The sequence below is a fragment of the Schistocerca cancellata genome, chromosome 6 (assembly GCF_023864275.1).
Source record: "Schistocerca cancellata isolate TAMUIC-IGC-003103 chromosome 6, iqSchCanc2.1, whole genome shotgun sequence".
In the NCBI taxonomy this organism is placed as follows: Eukaryota; Metazoa; Arthropoda; class Insecta; order Orthoptera; family Acrididae; genus Schistocerca; species Schistocerca cancellata.
In genome coordinates this window covers 71,161,322-71,187,553 of record NC_064631.1, presented here as the reverse complement: position 1 = coordinate 71,187,553, position 26,232 = coordinate 71,161,322, and the positions used below count along the sequence as shown (strand labels likewise).

Here is a 26,232-nt window from a genome sequence, read left to right as displayed (position 1 = left end):
AGGACCTACATGTATTTTTGTGAAGCCTTCCGTATTTTTCCCAGTCTAGCAGCATAAAGCGACCATTGATGACACAGAAACTCCGAAACTAGTCAGCAATTCTATTTCGTGTGAATTATCGCCACTGGCTTGCTGTTCTTACGTTGAACAGTCAACGATTGCATCCACATACATGTGCTGATCAGGATGAAACTGATTTATTTGCACTATTTCGAGAATTTAAAATTTTGTCTTCGTTGACCTTATTAACAGTTAGTCCACTAGCCATCGGGGTAGGCTTTCTAACAAGGGTGGGCCGAGCCTACTCGTCAGTACCGAATTCGTCTACATTTTTGCTATATCCATGGGTTGGTCGGAAATGAAACTGACAGAAGTGGGCCAAGCGTGCGGAAAACAAATAGGTTTTATGACGATGGTCGGGCGCGTCATAAGGCATTTATGTTGAAGCAGGCAGCGGATACTGAAGTGGAAAGAGCACAGCACGGTAATGCGAGGGTCCTGAGTTCAAGCCACTTTGAGGAAACATTTCTTTCTTTATTTTCAGTTTTTACGTTACTTACAATAACCAAAATAATGCTTAATCTATTGTATTTATTAATATTTTAATAGATGTAAAGGCAGAGGAAAAACTCGGACTGCAAATACATTTCCAGAAAGGTAATGCATTGCATACGCGATACCTTTGTATATAAAATTATATGCTTTATTAACCAGTAATTTTCTCACCAAGTTGTACACGTTGTAAACGCCGCATTTTTACACTTACGTATTTGTTTTAAAGTATCTGTAACAAAAACAGACTTGGTTTACATTCACAAAAATTTCTGTATGAGCACACAGACTGGCAGCAAACCACGCGTAGCGCGTCGTTTGGACAAATATTGGTGGGGATGGCTGTTGATATGCAACGGAATGAATTCTGATGCATTCTTCTCGGCATGAGATTTCTTTTCCTCTCTCGAAGAGATAAGAAGTCTTTAAGCTTTTTGATTAATATCTTCAGCTGATGTCCAAAACTGGAGATATGCAGGATTGAACTAGCGGCGTGCATTTAGGGAGAAATCACTTTAATAGCGCACGATAGTAATCCTCCTCCATCTTGAAAAATGTCGTCGTATAACTGTGGCTGTCCTGAAGACGAGTCAGAAAATTTGTTTACCTACACGTAGGGTTTCATCACATCAAATGCAATACATTGAGCGTCATCTCTGTTTATTCTAGAGCAGTAACGTAAAAATTGAAACTAAGATGGAAAGAATTTCCACATAGTGATTCGAACCCATGACCCTCGCATTGCCACTCTGTACTCTTTTCTTCTGTCTCGCCCTACCCGAGCCAAAAGCGCTGTTTTTTTCTTCAAAACGCTTGGCCATCTGGAGCCATCACTTTTGTGACTTTCAACCCGGCATACACAATAAAAGGGTACGAAATCGGTAATGACGCGTAGGCGCGATCCCCTTGTAAGACTGGTAATATTAGGTGCTTAGTTCTTCTGTTTTCTGGCCATATTTTCTAGACATCTTGATGCTCTAGTATCTGAAACAGTACCATGGGGGTGCATCAGAATTTTTTCAATCGGATTTTTGTATTCGGCCAAATAGAACAGAAATAATTTTATAGCATTAATTAATTAATTAATTCAAAATCGTGGCAGTGGTGTAGAATAACAGATGACCAATTTGAATACGAAAAGAATGGAAAATTGCAGGACTATAAATTCTATGGGGTCTGCTAAAAATAAAACGGAAATAACTCCTCATATCTGCTAACAAGCGACCAAACCATGGTCAGTTGAATTAATACGAGAGTCATTCCAAAAGTTCTGCCCGCTGTAAGACAGAATTGAAGAAAATAATTTATTTTACAAAATATCTTTATGAGCCTTCAATATAATCTACATTTTTGCTTATGGCGGTTCGCAACTCTTGGCAACTTCTGTTTTCCGGATAGGGCACCTTCACTGTTCAGCTGTCTGATTATTCTTGTCACCTCACCACAAGCTTCGTCAGTTGTAACAAAACTTTTCCCACGGAGTTGTTCTTTCAATTTGGGAAACAAATCAAAGTATGATGGGCCCATAGCAGGACTGTATGGTAGGTTGGGAGGTATTTCCCATCCATATTTGTCGTCCGTTTCTCTCACTGGTAGGGCAATGTGCGGTCTTGCATTATCGTGCAAAATGATCTGCAAGCATTTCAAACCTTCTTTGACGATTTTTCGGGTGCAAAATATTTTGCAGAAACAGTTTGTAGTATGTGCCAGTTACATACGCCCTCTGGGGCCCTCTGTTCGTAGTTATGACTCTATCCATGCCATACGAAAAGCTCATCATCAGTTACACCTTTCATTGTTCGCGGTGGTATTTTTGCGGACGTGGAGAGTCGAAACTTTTTCATTGTGACGACTGAGACTTCGATTCTGGCTCAATGTCTCGTATCCAGGTTTCGTCAAGTACGACAATCCTTTTCATGAACCGTTCGCCTTGTGTGCGATAACGTTGAAGCAATTCTTCTCCAGACTGCATCCTACTCTTCACTCAGATCATGCGGAACCCATCTGGCAGCAATTTGATGGCCTTGCAGCTCTTCCCTTTCCCTCAGTTTTTATCTGAGCTTCACGGAATAGAGCAGACCAACATGATACTGCGCTGCGATCCACTGCACTACATCCGCACGCATCTTTCGAAGCGTTGTAAATTTCCGTTGTGGTGTTTCCACGTAGAGATTCGATTTCATGTAGGAACGCTGGTCTACACGTATAATCCGGCCTGTGTTGGTTTCAGCGCCCGTTTTGAAACTGAATTACTCACGACACAGCCACGCGATACGGCAAACACAAATTCGATCATCACGCCTAAAGTCTTGCTCATAACTGACATGAATTTCAACGTGATTAAGCCACCGTAACGGCAGCGCATGTGCATGGTGCAGGACTTTCGAAACGGCACTCGTACAACACAAACCAGATAGTAAAATTGTTGAGGTTTCCTTGATGACTTTTGTCATATTGCCCAATGCTATTTTATCTTCAGCTATTAGGCCGACGTTTGCTTGACGGTTTTTCTAACGTTACACCAGCAGTAGTGGCTACCGCTAGCGTTTCTCCCACAGGTGCCAGTACTGCGGGGTGTACTGGAGATCTTCTGTCAACTTTAGAAGATAGGAAGACTGGCGGCAGTAAAATTGTAAGAATAGTTCGTGAGTAATATTTGGATGGTTCAGTCACTAGGGAATTTGCACAGGACCCCCAAAGGTTCCAAGTTCAATTACCAATCCGGAACTCAGTTTTAATCTGCCAGGAAGTTAATATTGTTTGGTTAGTGATATTTATAAAGTTCCATGCCCCATTGAATCATGACTCTTATCAGCACCTTTTGACTGTTTCCTCTGTCCTAGTACAATCGCAGAAGTGCAGAGTAGGAAGAATCCTTGGAATGGATCCCTTAGACCTTTATCTAGTCTGCCTGGAAGACGTCAACGCCGCGCTGAGTGGTCGCGCAATTTGAGGCGCCGCTGGAGGTTCGAGTCCTCCCTTGGGCTTGGATGTATGTGTTGTTCTTAGCATAAGTTACTTTAAGTTATCAGGCTACCCTGATACCATTCAGAGGCTGTTGCACGCAGCGACTGTTATATTGATTTGTAAATAATACACTAATGGTCATTAAAATTGCAACACCAAGAAGAAATGGAGATGATAAACGGGTATTCATTCGACAAATATATTATACTAGAACTGACATGTGATTACATTTTCACGCAATTTGGGTGCATAGATCTTGAGAAATCAGTACCCAGAAAAACCACCTCTGGCCGTAATAACGGTCTTGATACGCCTGGGCATTGAGTCAAACAGAGCTTGGATGGCGTGTACAGGTACAGCTGCCCATACAGCTTCAGCACGATACCATAATTCACCAAGAGTAGTGACTGGCGTATTGTGACGAGCCAGTTGCTCGGCCACTATTGACCAGACGTTATCAATTGGTGAGAGATCTCGAGATATGTGCTGGCCAGGGCAGCCGTGGAACATTTTTTGTATCCAGAAAGGCCCGTACAGGAACTGCAATATGCGCTCATGCATTATCCTGCTGAAATGTAGGGTTTCGTAGGGATTGAATGAAGGGTAGAGCCACGGGTCGTAACGCATCTGAAATGTAACGTCCACTGTCCAAAGTGCCGTCAGTGCGAACAAGAGGTGACCGAGACGTGTAACCAATGGCTCCCCATACCATCACGCCGGATGATACGCCAGTATGGCGATGACGAATGCACGCTTCCAATGTGCGTTCACCGCGATGTCGCCAAACACAGATGCGACCATCATGATGCTGCAAACAGAACCTGGATTCATCCGAAAAAATTACATTTTGCCATTCGTGCACCCAGGTTCGTCGTTGAATACAGCATAGCAGGCGTTCCTGTCTGTGATGTAGCGTCAAGGGTAACTGCAGCCATGGTCTCCGAGTTGATAGTCCATACTGCTGCAAACGTCGTCGAACTGTTCGTGCAGATGGTTGCTGTCTTGCAAACGTCCCCATCTGTTGACTCAGGGATCGAGACGTGGATGCACGAACCGTTACAGCCATGCCGATAAGATGCCTGTCATCTCGACTGCTAGTGATACGAGGCCGTTGGGATCCAGCACGGCGTTCCGTATTACCCTCCTGAACCCACCGATTTCATATGTTGCTAACAAACATTGGATCTCGACCAACGCGGGCAGCAATGTCGCGATACGACAAACCGCAATCGTGATAGGCTACAATCCGACCTATATCGAAGTCGTAAACGTGATGGTACGCATTTCTCCTCCTTATACGAGGCATCACAACAACGTTTCACCAGGAAACGCCGGTCAACTACTGTTTTTGTATGAGAAATCGGTTGCAAACTATCCTCACCTTGTGTGAATGCTGTGGAAAGCTAATCATTTGCATATCACAGCATCTTCTTCCTGTAAGTTAAATTTCGCGTCTGTAGCACGTCATCTTGGTGCAGCAATTTTAATGGCCAGTAGCGTCGATTTCTGATATCAGTCGTCCTTTTGAAATTTTATTTGCAGATCTAGATTTCAGCTAGAAACTAGTAATTCTAAATGCACTATCAGTTTTGATCAATTCATGTAATGCCTGTTGGTCGGGCTCCATCCACAGTTCATCGAATACTCATAGAATATTCAATGCATTGATAAAAAATGATAGTGCATTGAGAATGGCTAGTTTCTAGCTGAAATCTAAATCTGCCAATAAAATTTAAAAAGGATGACTGATAGCTGAAATCTATTATTTACTTTAAGTTAGTTTAAGTAGTGCGTGAGGCTAGTGACCAATGACCTCAACAGTTTGGTCCCTTGGAAATTGACACAAATTTGAAATGTGAAGACTCTATCAGCGTTATTGTTTTTTGAGGTGTCGCTGCTTTCCTTGTGTCAGCCTATCGCTCGCCCCTCCCCGACCCTGCCCCATTGCACTGAATAACTATAGTACAATTTGTACTCTCCTACAGTGTGTAATTATTGAAAAAGATTCTACATCTACATCTACATCTATACTCCGCAAGCCACCCAACGGTGTGTGGCGGAGGGCACTTTACGTGCCACTGTCATTATCTCCCTTTCCTGTTCCAGTCGCGTATGGTTCGCGGGAAGAACGACTGTCTGAAAGCCTCTGTGCGCGCTCTAATCTCTCTAATTTTACATTCGTGATCTCCTCGGGAGGTATAAGTAGGGGGAAGCAATATATTCGATACCTCATCCAGAAACGCACCCTCTCGAAACCTGGCGAGCAAGCTACACCGCGATGCAGAGCGCCTCTCTTGCAGAGTCTGCCACTTGAGTTTGTTAAACATCTCCGTAACGCTATCACGGTTACCAAATAACCCTGTGACGAAACGCGCCGCTCTTCTTTGGATCTTCTCTATCTCCTCCGTCAACCCGATCTGGTACGGATCCCACACTGATGAGCAATACTCAAGTATAGGTCGAACGAGTGTTTTGTAAGCCACCTCCTTTGTTGATGGACTACATTTTCTAAGGACTCTCCCAATGAATCTCAACCTGGTACCCGCCTTACCAACAATTAATTTTATATGATCATTCCACTTCAAATCGTTCCGCACGCATACTCCCAGATATTTTACAGAAGTAACTGCTACCAGTGTTTGTTCCGCTATCATATAATCATACAATAAAGGATCCTTCTTTCTATGTATTCGCAATACATTACATTTGTCTATGTTAAGGGTCAGTTGCCACTCCCTGCACCAAGTGCCTATCCGCTGCAGATCTTCCTGCATTTCGCTACAATTTTCTAATGCTGCAACTTCTCTGTATACTACAGCATCATCCGCGAAAAGCCGCATGGAACTTCCGACACTATCTACTAGGTCATTTATATATATTGTGAAAAGCAATGGTCCCATAACACTCCCCTGTGGCACGCCAGAGGTTACTTTAACGTCTGTAGATGTCTCTCCATTGAGAACAACATGCTGTGTTCTGTTTGCTAAAAACTCTTCAATCCAGCCACACAGCTGGTCTGATATTCCGTAGGCTCTTACTTTGTTTATCAGGCGACAGTGCGGAACTGTATCGAACGCCTTCCGGAAGTCAAGGAAAATGGCATCTACCTGGGAGCCTGTATCTAATATTTTCTGGGTCTCATGAACAAATAAAGCGAGTTGGGTTTCACACGATCGCTGTTTCCGGAATCCATGTTGATTCCTACATAGTAGATTCTGAGTTTCCAAAAACGACATGATACTCGAGCAAAAGACATGTTCTAAAATTCTACAACAGATCGACGTCAGAGAGATAGGTCTATAGTTTTGCGCATCTGCTCGACGACCCTTCTTGAAGACTGGGACTACCTGTGCTCTTTTCCAATCATTTGGAACCTTCCGTTCCTCTAGAGACTTGCGGTACACGGCTGTTAGAAGGGGGGCAAGTTCTTTCGCGTACTCTGTGTAGAATCGAATTGGTATCCCGTCAGGTCCAGTGGACTTTCCTCTGTTGAGTGATTCCAGTTGCTTTTCTATTCCTTGGACACTTATTTCAATGTCAGCCATTTTTTCGTTGGTGCGAGGATTTAGAGAAGGAACTGCAGTGCGGTCTTCCTCTGTGAAACAGCTTTGGAAAAAGGTGTTTAGTATTTCAGCTTTACGCTTGTCATCCTCTGTTTCAATGCCATCATCATCCCGGAGTGTCTGGACATGATGTTTCGAGCCACTTACTGATTTAACGTAAGACCAGAACTTCCTAGGATTTTCTGTCAAGTCGGTACCTAGTATTTTACTTTCGAATTCACTGAACGCTTCACTGAACGATTAACAGATTAACAGTTCGTAAACAAGTTAATGTGAAAATGAGCATTTCATCAAATGCTAGAAAATAGTGTCATGATGTGTCACTTCACATCAGTGTGTAAATGTGCTTGCCTGGGTAGCAATCGTGCTTACATTTTATATCAGGTGGTTGATTCAAATGCGTGTGAAATCTTATGGGACTTAGCTGCTAAGGTCATCAGTCACTAAGCTTACACACTATTTAACCTAAAGTATCGGAAGGACAAACACACACACCCATGCCCAAGGGAGGACTCGAACCTCCGCCGGGACCAGCTGCACAGTCCATGACTGCAGCGCCTCAGACCGCTTGGCTAATCCCACGCGGCGTTGATTCGCAGCTGTGTCAGTTAGAATGAAGACAGGCTGTTACAAGCGAGAACAGCAGCTTTTGGCAGCAGCAAACATATCTGAGGTGCAGGGTGACTCACAGTGCACGTGCACCATCATCCTCTTGCTGACAGACGGCGGGACGCCATTGGCGGCGATGCAGAGGTAGGCGCCCATCTCGGAGCGGGTGACCTTGGTCAGCGTCAGCACCTCCCCCTCCACCGACTGCACTGCTGGCACATGGCAAAGTGGCAGAGTCAGCAGACACAGCACTGCTGCAGCAGGGGACAGAAGACGGTACGAGGACTGTTCAAGGCCAGCCACACCCTTCCACTCCACTGCGCCCCACCCCACTTCACATCACCATCTCTGGAGTGACCTTGAACTGTTCAAGGCCAGCCACACCCTTCCACTCCACTGTGCCCCACCCCACTTCACATCACCATCTCTGCGGTGACCTTGAACTGTTAAAGGCCAGCCAACCCTTCCACTGCACTCCACCCCACCCCACTTCACATCACCATCTCTGGGGTGACCTTGAACTGTCCTCGTACTGCCCTTTGTCCCTAACTTGCTACTACAGTCACCACACTATTAGTTACACTTAGTGTACAAGTCTGCAACAGTTTCTACAAGTCTAGGCAACTACACGTCTTTGTATGTGTACGTGTCACCTACATTTGCTCTTTGCTGGAACAGGGAAAGCTACATCACTCATTAAACTGAAGACTGTTTTGGACACCACAGTGCTTCACTAGTCACTGTGGTATTAGGTGTGGCATGCACTGGCAGTCCTCTGACCTCATAACAAATTTACACATTTATTTACAGTGGTACACCAAATTGACTGTTGATTAGGAGCTGTGGTGCAAGTTATGATTCATTATCAGAAACAATGCCAGACTTCAGTTGTAACAGTAGAAGGCTAAATTTGGCTGAATTCCTGCTGTTTTATGGACCAAGTTATACACTGTGGAATCATGAAAACTGATTGCATACTTCACATTTACAAATCACTGAGAAAAGGGCAACAACCAAACAGTGACAGAAAAAGTACTTTGCCAGACAGCTAGATTTGTTGCCTGTTATTTACTTTCTTTTTGCCTGTGGCCACAGCACAAGAATGGCTGAGTGAGAATTTACACACTTACAATACTTGTACTCTTCACCACAGTGTATGCACACAGTCAAAGAACTAAACTATACCCATTATGTATAAGAAAACGATCAAAATATTTACATGTCATGCACATATTGTAATAAAAAATTTTCGCAGTAAACATCCTCAATTGCTCGAAATTTATCACTCAGTTCCTAGATATATAGTTTACATTTATTCCATTCTAAATTAAGAGATTACAGCTGCAGTGCATTTATAAATCAATATATGATAGTATAAGGAAGGACAGAAGCACAGAAACCTGAACACCAGGAAAGATAATGCAATCAATCTGGGGCCTGAAACACCCACACATTTACACTTACGCTGTGAACTCCAATGTAACCACCCATAACTGCTGATGGAAGTTTGATTAAGAGGCAGAAATCAGGGAACGAACATGATAACACTGATAACAAGATTAGTGGTCAGTAAAGATTTGACATAATGTCATGTGGAGAAGGCTACAGTTGAATTTTAAAATATGTAATTGACAGTGGCAGAAGTAAAATGATGATATAATACGAGGAATGGCAATAGCAAAAATAATTTCTCAAACGTAAAAATTTTATAAATTCTGGTAGTCACATGGATAGACAGAATTAAAATCAAGAGATCCTGAATAGCAATGACAAAAAAATTATAGCACAACTTGACTGAAAGAAGGGTCAGTAGATATGACACATTCTGGGTTATCAATGAATGGTAAAGTTGGAAACAGAGACAAGTGTAGGTGGTAAAAACTGTAGATGGAGATGAAGGGTTGAGTGCTACAATTAACTTCAAATAGATGTAGCTTAAAGTAGTTATGTAGAGATGAAGACCCTTGCTCAAGATACACTGGCTTGGAGGGGTGTTCCATAGTTATCTTCTGAATGAAGATCTCAACGACTGCAACAATATCAACGAGACCATTTAAATTAATGTACTAAACATCTTCAGACCACAGTAGCTACACAGCAACCAGTGCTGCATACAGTCTTCATATTTGTCCAGTCTAACCTAAGCACTGAAATCGAAAGTGTGTTAATCAGTTATGTATTTTTCAGCAGGGAATATGTTGCGTCTTTTTGTAGGTACTGATAGTTTGGAAGGTAGTCTCGCCTTGAATAAGAACAGCTGGTAGCTTAATGATAAGTAGTGCACTAACGATCGTGATGCACTCTGTTACAGGAAGAGACTAAAGTGAGCCAAGCGGGGTTTATTCTCAGCAGACAATATCATACTTCACTCTTTCTGAGACTATGGAAAACTTTCATATAATCGTTCGGTAGGAAGCCGCTAAAATCATTGGACAATGATTGACAAGGACGTGAAGAAGTTTTGGACAGGTGTGGTTTAAATAATGTAACTTTACAAGCTTCTACTGTGGGCGTGTTGCCAAATCTTGTTTGAATGGAGCCGTGAGAATGTTGGCGTCGTGGTTCCTCTAACAAGTGGCTTATGGGCTCCAGCCTCAGCGCTGGTGGGGCTTGTGCTTACCCCTGGTCTTGGAGGCCTGGCCGCCGCGCAGCACGATGTCGCCGCCGTCCTCCCGCCTCCAGACCACCTTGGGCTTGGGGTAGCCGCGCGCCTTGCACACCAGCTTCGCCGACCCTCCTTCGGGCACCATCAGGTCTCCTGACGTCTCCTCGTAGATGATGTCCGGCGGGATCACCACCTCCAGGAACGCCGTCTGCCAGGCACAACAACGAGACACATTCGCTAGCTGAAAATCTATATTATTAAATTTGTGTTCAAGAAATAAAGAACCATAAAGTGCATGTCAGTTGCCGTAGCCCATTTCAGTAGATACTTCCTATATTTCATTGCATTTTATACTTTTTTAACAACACAAACCTTGAAACTTGCACTTTTATCGGCGTATCGACAGTTCAAATGAGTTTTACAAACGCCGATGTTACGGTAGAAAAACACTCTGTCGTTTTCAAGGCACACATTCAACGAGGGATCTCTGTTCATGGTAATTTAAACCCTCGATGCCGAAATAAGAAGACGAAGCATGAAGAGAGATAACACACATTGGCACCACTACACAACACTTGTAAGTAAGCTGTTTAGGTTTTTATATTGGTAACGCCACGTAGCGCTCTGTATGAAAATCACTGGCTCTGCTGTGTGCAGTCTGTGGCTGGTTGGCATTGTTGAAAAACTCTCTATTGTAGTGGGCAGTTGGATGTTAACAGCGTGTAGCGTTGCGCAGTTGGAGGTGAGCCGCCAGCAGTGGTGGATGTGGGGAGTGAGATGGCGGAGTTTTTAGAACGGGTGATCTGGACAGAGACAGTAAATTTGTAATATTGGATATCATGGACTGATATAGATATTATGACTTTTGAACACTATTAAGGTAAATACATTGTTCGTTCTCTATCAAAATCTTTCATTTGCTAACTATGCCTATCAGAAGTTAGTGCCTTCAGTAGTTTGAATCTTTTATTTAGCTGGCAGTATTGTCGCTCGCTGTATTGCAGTAGTTCGAGTAACGAAGATTTTTGTAAGTGATTTGTGAAAAGTATAGGTTATTGTTAGTCAGGGCCATTCTTTTGTAGGGATTATTAAAAGTCAGATTGCGTTGCGCTAAAAATATTGTGTGTCAGTTTAGTGTTGATCAGAATAGGGAAAGAGCGAAATGTGTGATTACGTTCAGTTTTGCTCAGCTGTTTGAAAATCTAATAATGTTAGAGGTTTATCAGCACAGTAATTCATTAATTTTTCTAAGGGGACATTTCACACTGATGGCGAATGCTTTCGTTACCTGAAACCTTCGACAAGAGGAATACTGAAGCTAGGTTGCAACGTGCCGTTTATAGACAGCGCGATACAATTGAAGGGCCACGATTTCTAAATCCCTTAACTGTCTCCCATTGCGAAATGTAAGTTTGAAAGTAGGGTCAAAGGTACCTACAGGCTTTCTCTATACAGATGCAAAAGCGAGGTGACCTACGACTTCATCCTCGGGTTCTGCGACACTTCAAACAGCAACGTGTCGACGCATGCTAAATAAAAGTCCAGAGCAGAGAAGTTCATGTTACGTGTACGATATGTTAATGGTGTCACACTGGCTCCAAATTTCACTACAATTCTGCCCAACGCCACGCGGTACCTGTCACAGGAAACGAAGGTCGTCACGCTCCCACTAACCCACATCCCACCCCTTCTTTTGACTCCTCTTCAATGGTATCGATATGAAAAGGCCTCAGGTGGCGGCGTAAAGAGCGTCAATGAAAACAGCCCTTTGCTTGGGACGTTGCTTCCCGTTGGTCGAAAACAACAGTATCCAGTGCGATCAGCAACAGAATGACGTTATTGACTACCTTTTACCTTGCTAACAACCGCGGACGTTACATGGCGTCTCTAAGAACAGTGTGGGGCTGCATCGCAATTGAACGTGATCGCTTTTTCTCGTGTACAGTTTGGAACCACTACGGACCGTCCAAAATCATTCGACGAAATGTGATCGTGATCCGAAGCAGCAAAAGGTCCTTATGATTTTTCAGCCCTTCTTTTTCGCGCCCTCCTCTGATGTGATCACAGAGGGGTGCTACACTGAAAAATGTGTGGGTGCTACAGAGACACATGTGTGAGTCCTGCGATAAAAGGTCCCTCTAAGACTCTCAGCTTGGCAACACGCTCTGTGACAACTGTCCACTTTTAATGAGAATATTTAAGAAATGTGCTTGTACAGAGACTATCTATGAAGTATACCTGAAGCCTGCAGGCAAGCAGCTGACATCGGAGGTGTGTCACGTGGTTGCCTGTCTGCAGGGTTTCAGGATTACTTCGAAGGTTGTCTATGTAAAGGCATTTCTTTCTTTTTTAAATTCTGAATGAACTGGAATAGGTGCCGCAAAGGGTGCTGCCAAACTAGAGGTCTTAGGAGGACCGTTTGCGATAGTATTTACACATGCCTCAATGTCTCATCCTCCATAATCATGCTAATGGAGGGCGTGAACAGGAGGGATTAAAAAGTACAGGGTTATTACAAATGATTGAAGCGATTTCACAGCTCTACAATAACTTTATTATTTGAGATATTTTCAAAATGCTTTGCACACACATACAAAAACTCAAAAAGTTTTTTTAGGCATTCACAAATGTTCGATATGTGCCCCTTTAGTGATTTGGCAGACATCAAGCCGATAATCAAGTTCCTCCCACACTCGGCGCAGCATGTCCCCGTCAATGAGTTCGAAAGCATCGTTGATGCGAGCTCGCAGTTCTGGCACGTTTCTTGGTAGAGGAGGTTTAAACACTGAATCTTTCACATAACCCCACAGAAAGAAATCGCATGGGGTTAAGTCGGGAGAGCGTGGAGGCCATGACATGAATTGCTGATCATGATCTCCACCACGACCGATCCATCGGTTTTCCAATCTCCTGTTTAAGAAATGCCGAACATCATGATGGAAGTGCGGTGGAGCACCATCCTGTTGAAAGATGAAGTCGGTGCTGTCGGTCTACAGTTGTGGCATGAGCCAATTTTCCGCGGGCTACGCGTGAAACTTGCCCGCACGCGTTCAACCGTTTCTTCGCTCACTGCAGGCCGACCCGTTGATTTCCCCTTACAGAGGCATCCAGAAGCTTTAAACTGCGCATACCATCGCCGAATGGAGTTAGCAGTTGGTGATCTTTGTTGAACTTCGTCCTGAAGTGTCGTTGCACTGTTGTGACTGACTGATGTGAGTGCACTTGAAGCACGACATACGCTTTCTCGGCTCCTGCCGCCGTTTTGTTTCACTGCGCTCTCGAGCGCTCTGACGGCAGAAACCTGAAGTGCGGCTTCAGCCGAACAAAACTTGTTGAGTTTTTCTACGTATCTGTAGTGTGTCGTGACCATATGTCAATGAATGGAGCTACAGTGAATTTATGAAATCGCTTCAATCATTTGTAATAGCCCTGTATAAGCACCTTTTGCTGCTTTCAAATTTCGTCAAATAACTTTCAACGGCCCCTATGGTTCCACCCTGTATATCAGAGCAAATGTTCCAGTCACGCTGTTCTCCAAGGGGCTCCCTTCACGTTCAATGGCTCCACAATGTCCTTGGACAGGGGTTTGAACATCCGAGGTTGTCTGCAGCGTCAAAGGCTGTCAAGAACGTCGTACTGACAACTGTTATTTTCTACCCATAAATGTGTGGGAAGCAACGCTCCAGGGAAACGGTTGGTTTCACTGATGCCCTTTACGCTGCCTCCTGACGCCCCTTCGTGTCGTTTCTAAGCGGCAGTGTGTCTGAAATCTTTCCCTCGGTCACCCATAAGAAAATTGCTTGATTTCAGCACTGGGTGTCGCCGTTCAGACCACCATCGCAGAGGAGTCAAAAGAAGGGGTGGCATGTGGATAAGAGGGGCTTTGATTACCTTCTGGTCGTATGACACGTCCACGGTGGCGCTGGGCAGAAATTTGAAGCCAATGTGGCCTTACATGTCGCATGGACTTCTGAGCTGTGGTCTTTTTTTCACATTTGTCGACATCTTGCTGTCTGAAGCATATCCGAGTCCAACGTGGATCGCGACGCTTTTGCACTGTTACAGAGGAAGGTTGCAGGCACCTTCGAATCCAGTTTCAAACTTAAACGTCGCAATGGGTGTCAATTACAGGGTATCGAAAATGTATTCTTTAATTGTGTTGCTCAGTGTAGATACCAAACTGGCACTGATTTTTATATACAGGCAGGTAATTTTCAACATTCAGCTCAATTTGGCCCAGTCCTTTGTATGTTGATGCCTAGGGTCCATATCATCTTAGAGCCTGAAAGTCTGTCAGCTGGCTTAGCCTACGTTCATGTTGTATTTCACCACGAAGGACACAGTGACACGCAGATCAGACCCATGTTGCACTACCGTTCAACTGTGAATTGGGCAACTGATGAGAATAATGGGGTGGCACGTGAGTCTCGAGCATTTTTTACCACAGACAGAACATTTCCGACATTATTGGTCATATTCAGAAGAAAAAAACGTTTGAAGTATATTTTTCTACCACTGTCTAAGATAAGTGCCATTTTCGTGTCTGTCAAGAGCGATCTTGGTTTGCGTGAGGGAGGTGACTGTCAAATACCCTCCAATTGTGGAATGTCGTAAATGAGTTAGACCATCAGGACGGAGAAGAACCACTGCATAGAGGGTAAGCGTTGTATCTCCTGCAGTAAACGGTCAGCCAAAGGCGGCAGTCTGTGAAGAGTTCGACCCAGTCTATGAGGTTTACGTTGACTTTCTGCTCTGTCCCAAATCGAGAAAGTATCATGGCATATGTTTACGGCTGGGTCACTCGTTAATTAAGAGACTGATGCAGGTGGATAGGGGTTAAGACTCGAACTGAAGAACAAGTTAAACATTTACGATGAAATATACTCTGATGATGGATAGATAGATAGACACTTTTAAGGACTCTAAAGAACAGGGAAGTATACCGGAAGTAACAAAGGAAATTCTGACGGTTGTAAGGCTCAGCCTCCATGGAATGTTATGGGAAAAGTTTGAAACCATGAGTGATGTCAACAGGGAGACTGATTGTTACCCATTTTGTTCAACACAGCGGAGTATGTGTTCGGGCAGTGAAGAGCAATAAAAGAGAAAATAGTGTAACATTACGAGTCAAGATAGCTGTAACGGAAATTGAATAACGTAAAGTTATCATTAAAAACGCACGCCGCGCAATTTAACTGAATAACGTAAAGTTATCATTAAAAACGCACGCCGCGCGATTTGTGACGATTTGGTTGGTCATAATAGTAGTAACATGCTTTTGAATACAATTAAAATATAACGGCGATACCTGTTTAGTGTTATTGGAAACAATATGTAGTAAATTAATGAGTAAGGTAGCCGATCCTATAAGAAGAGGTGAAATTGGGCATATTAAGGTGTTTTGCTTTATGTCGACTAAGCCGATTATACGGCGTCTTTTTTTTCGTTTACTCTTAGAAAAAAAACAAATAAGTAACGAAGTGCTAATTGTGCGTTGTGAAAAATATAGGGACGAATTTTAAATAGCTACAGTGTATAATCAGACTAACAAATGGACATTCAATTACGCGAAATAGCGGACAGCGAAGTGTGGTCATTAAATTGAGTACACCTACAGGGCGGTAAATTCCGGGATAAGTCTAGTCGCATCTCACGAGGGACGCGGTATTGAGACCGGTTTTTTTAATTATATCACGGAGAGCGGGCTTCAGTTTATAAAAAGGAGAAAAGCTGTATCATTATCATTGACTGTTGGTGTTAAGCAACCAAAACTGTTCATCAAAGGGTTTCGGTGAATGAGTGGTGAATGCGAAATGAAACTGTTAACGAAGTTATATTAAATAAAGCCGAAGAGACAAGACAGTTTGGTCGTATCTGTTATTATTCCATCAACCGTAACATTTCTTCTCGTTGTACGAAGGCTTTATAGACGATCGTTATGACAATTTGCTTTGAAGGGATCTCGTTACGAGTTAAGTTTTGGGGACCTGGTCAACAGGGGATAGTTCGTAGATCTTAGCTACTGCAGCTATTCTGGAATCAGGTGATACCGTGACCGTTGTGTGTTGTCAATGGCGTAAGGTCATCATATCTCATGCTCTAAAATCGACGCGCCTTTCCTCTTGGTATAACGGTGTCTCACGGTAACAACGACAACGCCGACGGCAAAGGAAGATACGGTAGAATAGGAATACCAAAGACGCACGTGGTAAACAAAAAAAGCAATAGGGTCCAAGTGCACTGACTAGTCTTTGCAGACGATGTGGCGATCTTGAGTCGCAAGAAAACGCAAAGACACAATCCGACGACCTAAGCATGATACCCACAAACACTGAGGGTCGCCTGCAACAAGACAAAGACATTTAATATCACAGGGGATGGTAACGTACGTAACGTGGAAAAACTTAGGTAACTGCGAGAATATGTAACAGAAAGAAACAGAAGTAAAGAGGGACAAATAGGGCGGATGTAGAAGACTAGGCTAGACTTCTGTATGACGAAAGACTTGTACAATATAAAGAGTGCATGTACAGACCTAAAGATCACAGACTACAAGACAATGGAAACGAATCCGATATATATGCAGCTGAGGTGATAACATTGGGAAGAAATTATGCAGAATATCTAGAGAAAGTAGAGACGAAAACTCTAAGTAAAATACTACGAGAGAAATGTAATGGACTGTGTCAGAAGAAATCAGACTGAAAAGGACAGTGTTTGCTGCACCTGTGATCAGGACGAACATGGATAGAATGACGATAAGAGTATGGAAAACAACAGGTGTGTCAAGACGAAAGACACGGACCAAGAGGGTTGTTGACCGCTGGAATGATTGGACGGAAATGGAGATCTGGATGGAAGGGGAGGAAAATTGGAGAAGCAAGTACACACCGACCAATACGCCAGCGTTCGACGACAGAGAAGTATACCGGAAGAGGAGAGAGTTAACAGTGGAGTAGACAAGAAAAGAGGATATCGAAGATTTCCGAAGAACGGCAAGGAAGAGGACAATGATGATGGGGTCCAGAGAGGAGAACAAAGTACAATCCGTGAAGGGGTTACCTGTGATCCTAAAGAGGCTGTGACTCAAGAAGAAGAATAATGATAATAATAAGAAGAAGATAATACAAATCCACAAAAATGAGCCGCGAGTAGCGCTCAGTGATTTTTTCATAATACACAGAAACACAAGGTTCATTAATTGAAGCTTTAATCACTGATTAAACGGTTGTGGTATTTCTCATCACATGAGGCTGTTAGCGTTTGCTAAGGTGCAAAGTAATCGCACATACTTGATGAAAACAGAAACATCTGCACGCGAGTGGGGTAATTACTCTCAAGGTAATCAGCAGGCAAACTCTAACTATTTCAAAAAATGGTTCAAATGGCTCTGAGCACTATGGGACTTAATATTGAGGTCATCAGTCCCCTAGAAATACTTAAACCTAACTAACCTAAGGACATCACACACATCCATGCCCGAGGCAGGATTCGAACCTGCGACCATAGCAGCAGCGCGGTTCCGGACTGAAACGCCTAGAACCGCTCGGCCACCGCTGCCGGCTGTAACTAGTTGCAAGGCAGCAAGTGCCACGAGCAAAGTGCGTCCTGCAAGCAAACCGGTATGTGCTGGAGCACTGTGCTCCGGAATTTTTTGCCATCGGAGACACAGCTCGCAAGTGAACGTCAGATCCGCAAAAAATAGGGCTGATGGAAACTAGCACGGGGGAGCCGTGACACTGGGAACAGACCGAGTGCTACGCCGACAGAAGTTTCGGATTTTGTCACAGTTTATCACTCTGTTCCTGGTCTTCCACGAGGAAGGAGATTCCGTCTGAAATTTTGCAAAATTTCAATAAAATTTAATTCCTGGTTTCAGTTCTTGAGTAGTTTATGAATCTGTTTACTACATTCCCCTTGCCCCTAGGATCTTTACTGACGGATTCACTTCGAACTGAAATTTAAAGAAGTTTGAAAAAAATAATAACAGTACTAATACGAAATCAGTCGTGGGTAGGTAATTAGACTGATGACTTATGAACTATTAATTGTTTGTTCGAGATGTGGTGGCGGCGCGCATTTACGCGGCCTCGAACGTGGCGACCTTGAGAGGATCTTTGTGTTGCAGCGCCACATAAGCTTACAACAGCCAGGCAAATCTGCTATTCTAGAACAGTGTCTTGATATTTACTGATCATCCAATGGAGTACAACAAAGTATATATTCCGATGATTACTTACAGTTACTGGGATAGTGCTACTGAGGAGGCTGCTCAGAGTGAACTAGCAACTGGCCTCATACACTGCCTAACAAAACAAGTGAAGCACCAGAAAAGAAGATCGAGTATCCATGTAACACTTACACATACATACCATCGACGGGTATCCAAAAGATTCGAAATGCAATTTTCTATGACAGGTAGGAAAGGCCACTAGAGTGCGTTAACGAATTTTGTGTTCAGCGCTGTTACAAGGACTTGTGAAGCATGCAAGGGGCGTTAGCAGCGTCAGAAGTTGAGTGATTACTGTGAGGGACACGGAGATGCCGTTTTCTCGTGAGAGACAGCTTTCTCGTCCTCTGACTGAAATTGGAAATGGTCTCATTGTGGGTTTCCACTTGGGCAGTTGATCAAATCTTATAATTTCCAGATTTGTGAGATATTAAAAAAAATAATGAGCCGATGTTGAATTTCTTGGAGACTTGAGGGCAAGTCTACTCGTAGTCATGGTTCCAGACGACCACATCTGTCCACTAGAAGGAAGGAAGAACAAATACTGGCCTATGTGCAATATTGTGTGTCATTGCGCATCATTGGTTCGAGATAACCAGCAGTCAACATAGAGACACCATTCCATGTGTACGCCAGAACACAAACGGCCGCGTTTGGGGAGGTATCATGCCGGAAAGCAAGGACTGTACCCCGGATCCCATCTAAGTGAGTGCGGTGGTAACCTGGGTAGAAACCGCATTTTTTCAATATTCCTGGCGTCGTGATGTGGAAACCCACCAGGTGTGACTTCAGTTCACGGCTGAGAATGATTGATGGGACTGTGACGACAGGAAGGTACTTCACGAACTTCCTGCATCCTGGAGTGCTACATCTCATGGGACAGCATAGTGATGTCATTTTTCAGCAGTACAATGGCACGTGTCTCTATCGACTGACCATAACAAGGGAGGATCGGCTTATTGTGCACAAAGAACATATGTCTCCATTTAAGACCAGGCAATTACTCTCTACAACATTCTGTCTCATCCCGCACCATTGGTTGGTGACTAACAGCAGCTGGACAGACGAATTACCGTCCCATGCGTAGGTTGCCGCTGACTCCACAACACGAACGGCTGTGTTTCCTGAAAACTCAACGGTAGGTCAAGGTCATCCTGCTTCTTGTCGTGTTAAGTCTAATGTTACAGAATCATGGTCCCATTCTTCGACAGGACATCGCTCCTCCACAAGTGGAACAGCGTCTGCGTTATGATGAGGTACTTGTATGGTGCGCAGTATCCCCAGATCTGTCCCTGATAGAAAATGTGTGGGACCAGCTCGAACATCAAATCCGTCCCAGTATGAAGCATATCAAGGACCAGTTGCAAAGTTACACAGCAGCTTGCCTCTGCCGCCGTTGAATAAGCAGCTGCCAGCAGCAAGTCGTATACTCCTAGCTCACTTATTTGTTACATAGTTTCGTATAGGAGGTGTTATTTCGAGTTTTAGTTACTGTAATCGTAAATTCAGGCAGATTGTAGCGCAGTCGTTAAGCATTTGTACAAGTTCATACATTCTTTGCGTGTTTCCCTTGCGTTATCTAGGCACGGACTCGTGTTTGAGTAACTGTTGCTCAACATCGATTAGAATGGATAGGGACTGTGATTGCTGTGTTCGGATGAGGGCTGAGTTGGCATCCCTTCGTTCACAGCTGCATGCGGCGCTGACTTCGATCGCGCAGCTTGAAGCTGTTGCCAATGGGGACCACTGTGGGGAGCCGGGGATGTCAACCTCGTCCCATCTGTCCCCAGATCGGTCTACCGCTGTGGTTGCCCCGGTTGCTGCCCGCAGTGGGGCTGAGCCCTCGCCTGTGGTTGATTGGGAGGTCGTTCCAAGGCGTGGCAGGCAGCGAGAGACGTCCCCGGAGGCTGATCAGAAAGCCTCCCCGGTGCGTCTGACAAAAAGGTTTCAAGTACTGTCTCCAGCTGAGCCAGATGCAGCTGCCTGCCCTGTTTCAGAGAATGATTCTCAGCCTTCAAGGTCTGGACAATCGCAGAGGGTGGGCTTATTGGTAGTTGGGAGCTCCAATGTTAGACGCGTAATGGGGCCCCTTAGGGATATGGCGGCTAAGGAGGGGAAGAAATCCAGTGTGCACTCCGTGTGCATTCCGGGTGGAGTCATTCCTGATGTGGAAAGGGTCCTTCCGGATGCCATGAAGAGCACAGGGTGCAGCCAGCTGCAGATGGTGGCACATGTAGGTACTAATGACGTGTGTCGCTTTGGATCTGAGGAAATTCTCTCTGGATTCCATCGGCTATCTGATTTGGTGAAGGCTGCCGGTCTTGCTTACGAGATGAAGGCAGAGCTCACCATCTGCAGCATCGTTGACAGAACCGACTGCGGACCTTTGGTGCAGAGCCGGGTGGAGGGTCTGAATCAGAGGTTCAGACGGTTTGGCGAACTTGTTGGCTGCAGATTCCTTGACTTGCGCCATAGGGTGGTGTGGTTTCGGGTTCCGCTGAATTGCTCAGGAGTTCACTACACTCAGCTGGCGGCTACACGGGTAGCGGAGGCTGTGTGGCGTGGACTGGGCAGTTTTTTAGGTTAGAAGACCTCGGGAAAGTACGGGGTGGGCTGCAATCTCAAAGGGTGCATGGCAAATACAGGACGAGCTTGGATCAAGGAACAGTCGGAATTGTAGTTGTAAATTGTTGTAGTTGTGCTGGGAAAGTCTCTGAGCTTCAAGCGCTAATAGAAAGCACGGAAGCTGAATTCTTTATAGGTTCAGAAAGCTGGCTAAAGCCTGAAATAAGTTCTGCAGAAATTTTACGAAGTCTCAGACCGTGTTCAGGAAAGATAGATTAGGCAGAATTGGTGGTGCAGCGTTTGTGTCTGTCAGTAGTGGTTTATCTTGTAGTGAAGTCGAAGTAGATACTCCATGCGAATTGGTATGGGTGGAGGTTATACTTAACAGCCGAACTAAGTTAATCATTGGCTCCTTCTACCGACACCCAGACCCCGATGATATAGTTGCTGAACAACTCAGAGAAAATTTGAGTCTAGTAACAAATAAATACCCCACTCATACGGTTATAGTTGGTGGGGACTTCAACCTTCCCTCGATATGTTGGCAAAAATACTTGTTGAAAACCGGTGGTAGGCAGAAAACATCTTCCGAGATTGTCCTAAATGCTTTCTCCGAAAATTATTTCGAGCAGTTAGTCCAAGAACCCACGCGAATTGTAAATGGTTGCGAAAACACGCTTAACCTCTTAGCCACAAACAATCCAGAGCTAATAGAGAGCATCATGACTGATACAGGGATTAGTGATCATAAAGTCGTTGTAGTTAGGATCAATACCGTTTCTTCTAAATCCATCAGAAACAAACGCAAAATAATTTTATTTAAAAGGCGGATAAAGTGTCACTAGAAGCCTTCATAAGAGACAATCTCCATTCGTTACGAACTGACTATGCAAAGATATACTAGCAACAGCAACTGAGAGATTCATACCTCATAAATTGGTAAGAGATGGAACTGATCCCCCATGGTACACAAAACAGGACCGAACGCTGTTGCAGAGGCAACGGAAAAAGCATGCGAAGTTCAGAAGAACACGAAATCCCGAAGATTGGCTAAAATTTACAGACGCGCGAAATTTGGCACGGACTATAATGCGAGACGCCTTTAATAGGTTCCACAACGAAACATTGTCTCGAAATTTGGTAGAAAATCCGAAGAAATTCTGGTCGTATGTAAAGTACACAAGCGGAAATACGCAGTCAATACTTTCGCTGCGCAGTGCCGATGGTACTGTTACCGACCACTGTGCCGCTAAAGAGGAGTTATTGAACGCAGTTTTCCGAAATTTCTTCACCAGGGAAGACGAATGGAATATTCCAGAATTTGAAACACGAACAGCTGCTAGCATGAGTTTCTTAGAAGTAGATACCTTAGGGGTTGCGAAGCAACTCAAATCGCTTGATACGGGCAAGTCTTCAGGTCCAGATTGCATACCGATTAGGTTCCTTTCAGATTACGCTGATACAATAGCTCCCTACTTAGCAATCATATACAACCGCTCGCTCACCGATAGATCTGTACCTGCAGATTGGAAAATTGCGCAGGTCGCACCAGTGTTTAAGAAGGGTAGTAGGAGTAATTCATCGAACTACAGACCTATATCATTGACGTCGGTTTGCAGTAGGGTTTTGGAACATATACTGTATTCAAAGATTATGGATCACCTAGAAGGGAACGATCTGTTGATATGTAATCAGCATGGTTTCAGAAAACATCGTTCTTGTGCAACGCAGCTAGCTCTTTATTCGCACGAAGTAATGGCCGCTATCGACAGGGGATCTCAAGTTGAATCCGTATTTCTAGATTTCCTGGAAAGCTTTTCACACCATTCTTCACAAGCGACTTCTAATCAAGCTGCGGGCCTATGGGGTATCGTCTCAGTTGTGCGACTGGATTCGTGATTTCCTGTCAGGAAGGTCGCAGTTCGTAGTAATAGACGGCAAATCATCGAGTAAAACTGAAGTGATATCAGGTGTTCCCCAGGGAAGCGTCCTGGGACCTCTGCTGTTCCTGATCTATATAAATGACCTGGTTGACAATCGGAGCAGTTCTCTTAGGTTGTTCGCAGATGATGCTGTAATTTACCGTCTAGTAAGGTCATCCGAAGACCAGTATCAGTTGCAAAGCGATTTAGAAAAGATTGCTGTATGGTGTGGTAGGTGGCAGTTGACGCTAAATAACGAAAAGTGTGAGGTGATCTACATGAGTTCCAAAAGAAATCCATTGGAATTCGGTTACTCGATAAATAGTACAATTCTCAAGGCTGTCAATTCAACTAAGTACTTGGTTGTAAAAATTACGAACAACTTCAGTTGGAAAGACCACATAGATAATATTGTGGGAAAGGTGAGCCAAAGGTTGCGTTTCATTGGCAGGACGCTTAGAAGATGCAACAAGTCCACTAAAGAGACAGCTTACAATACACTCGTTCGTCCTCTGTTAGAATATTGCTGCGCGGTGTGGGATCCTTACCAGGTGGGATTGACGGAGGACATCGAAAGGATGCAAAAAAGGGCAGCTCGTTTTGTATTATCACGTAATAGGGGAGAGAGTGTGGCAGATATGGTACGCGAGTTGGGGTGGAAGTCGTTAAAGCAAAGACGTTTTTCGTCGCGGCGAGATCTATTTACGAAATTTCAGTCAGCAACTTTCTCTTCCGAATGCGAAAATATTTTGTTGAGGCCAACCTACATAGGTAGGAATGATCATCAAAATAAAATAAGAGAAATCAAAGCTCGAACAGAAAGGTTTAGGTGATCGTTTTTCCCGCGCGCTGTTCGGGAGTGGAATGGTAGGGAGATAGAATGATTGTGGTTCCATGAACCCTCTGCCAAGCACTTAAATGTGAATTGCAGAGTAAACATGTAGATGTAGACATTTTGACGCTGTTCCCAATCGAATCAGCGCTTGCATCCAAGCCAGTGGGGGCGGGCGCAACGTCATCGTGGTAAGTGGGCTGATTCTGTTAAGTTCTTTCTAAACTTCAATCGATTTTGTATCCACTGCAATAACATCAAATATTCTCTTAACATGTTATACTTTATTTCCGCTCCTCCTCCCCTTCTGGGTGTTTCAGCGTTTCTGTCAGACACTGTAGAGGATTTTTCCTAAATTTTCCTTGGAATTATGTTCTTTCCCTGGTTAAACAACACAGAGACAGAGATACAACTACACTATGTGATCAAAAGTACCCAGTCAGATACTCATATTAGGTGCATTGTGATGCCACCTACTGCCAGGTACTCCATATCACCAACATCAGTAGTCATCGTGAGAGAGCAGAATGGGGCGCCCTTCGGAACTCACAGGCTTCGAACGTGGTCAGGTGATTGGGTGTCACTTGTGTCATTCGTCTGTACGCGAGATTTCCACACTCCTAAGCATCCCTAGGTCCATTGTTTCCGGTGTGATAGTGAAGTGGAAACGTGAAGGGACACGTACAGTGCAAAAGCGTACAGGCCGACCTCATCTGTTGACTGACAGAGACCGCCGACAGTTGACTATCCAGACCATCACACAGGAATTCCAAACTGCATCAAGATCCACTGCAAGTACTATGACAGTTAGGCGGGAGTTGAGAAAACTTGGATTTCATTGTGAAGCAGCTGCTCAGAAGAGACACATCACGCTGGCAAATGCCAAACGACGCCTCGCTTGGTGTAAGGAACGTAAACATTGAACAATTGAACAGTGTAAAAACGTTGTGTGGAGTGTCAAATCACAGTAAACAATTGTAAGACGTCGTGGTCTCCTGACCTGCATTGCTTACATATTCCGCCCTCACAATCACATTCCGCACATCAAGAGGCTTCATTCGAACCCAAACTCGATAAGATAAAGTCAATGTTGTATGAATTCTCAAGTAAACGATATGCAAATAGCTAGTAAATCGCAAATGCGCTCCGAGATTGAAATACTAGAGGCTGGCGTACACACACACACACACACATGACATGACGGTCGCAGGTGCTTTTAGTTCAGGAGTCGCAAACTGCATGCCGGGGGGCCGGTCCCTTCAGAGGACGACTCAACCTATCTATGTCGGCCGGTGACCGCCCACAGAGCAGACAGCATTTGCCCGAGCGAAAGGAAGAATGACCCCGTGTTCGGCTTAAAAGCAAATTCCGCTACACTGTGTGGGAGCGCCAGCCTACGCATTCTTTACAAATATAGCACGCAGTTTCAGAGGTTTCAACAGGGAGACAGCAAACGCCAAACGCCAATGCTACATATTTCTGGATTGGTCGCCTTAAACGAAACGTCATTCTCCTGTTTTACAAGAGCAATGCTGATTGGCAGACGATATTTCTGACGCCTTGAGCTGAAGGAGTAATGGAGGAGACCGAAAGATATACCCCTTCACGTCTGGCATGGAGAGGGGCCGTTCCGTTGTCGCTCTTGGAGCGTGCGCAGTCGTACGTGTACTGAAATAGCGAGGAACAAGTCTCTCCTCAGTACTTCACTGGGAGAGCACCTCTGTCGAGAGCAAATCAGAGTGCAACTCTATATTGAGTCCTAGCGATTAAGCGTTGTTCACTGTGTTGGTCGCCACACTTGTTGTGCGGTGTGAACGGAGAGAGTTATAGTTAAACGCCTGTGAGCGAATTTTTGAGTGGCATCACGGTGGACTGGTTATCTGACCGGTGTACCATGCCAATAGTTAGACTAGGGGTGAATAGGAGTCCTTGACTTCATCAAGGCGTAGGGAGAGTTCGATTGGCGAAGGTCAATCCAGATAGAACGAGAGTTATCTTATTTGTCAGCAGTGAGCGGCGCAGACAGCAGCTTACGGTATTGTGCGCTACAGCTCTTGCGAGCTCCATATTTCCTCCACAACAGTACACGTCACTGCATTTCACATGCGACAGCATTGACCATACCTAGCAACATTCTAATGGATAATTATTCAAGTTGCGTAGCCGCGGCTCTCAGCCATTCTGCCAAGTCAATAACAATCGTAAACTTTTTATAGAAATTTCATTAGCGAATCCTATCCTTGAGAGGTAACTTCACATTCTGAAAAGAAGCCGGAAATAACTTGTTCAGTTCATAACTATAGGTGCCATTGTGATTTCTCAGAATTTTAGCAAAATAAATTATAATTTTCGTTGGTTTCGTGTTTTTCTTACACTAACTAGCACTA

At 44.3% G+C, this 26,232-nt stretch overlaps 1 protein-coding gene across 1 annotated transcript in view; it reads right to left on the bottom strand.

Annotated features, from left to right (window-relative positions):
* The window catches only part of LOC126088144 (lachesin-like), a 566,198-nt gene that overhangs the window by 419,951 nt on the left and 120,015 nt on the right, over nucleotides 1-26,232 (bottom strand). Inside the window, exons 3-4 of the mRNA XM_049906261.1 lie at nucleotides 10,312-10,504; nucleotides 7,772-7,900 (exon numbers count right to left, since the gene is read on the bottom strand). Coding sequence (XP_049762218.1) covers nucleotides 7,772-7,900; nucleotides 10,312-10,504 — 322 coding nt within the window. The remainder of the gene's footprint in view (nucleotides 1-7,771; nucleotides 7,901-10,311; nucleotides 10,505-26,232) is intronic.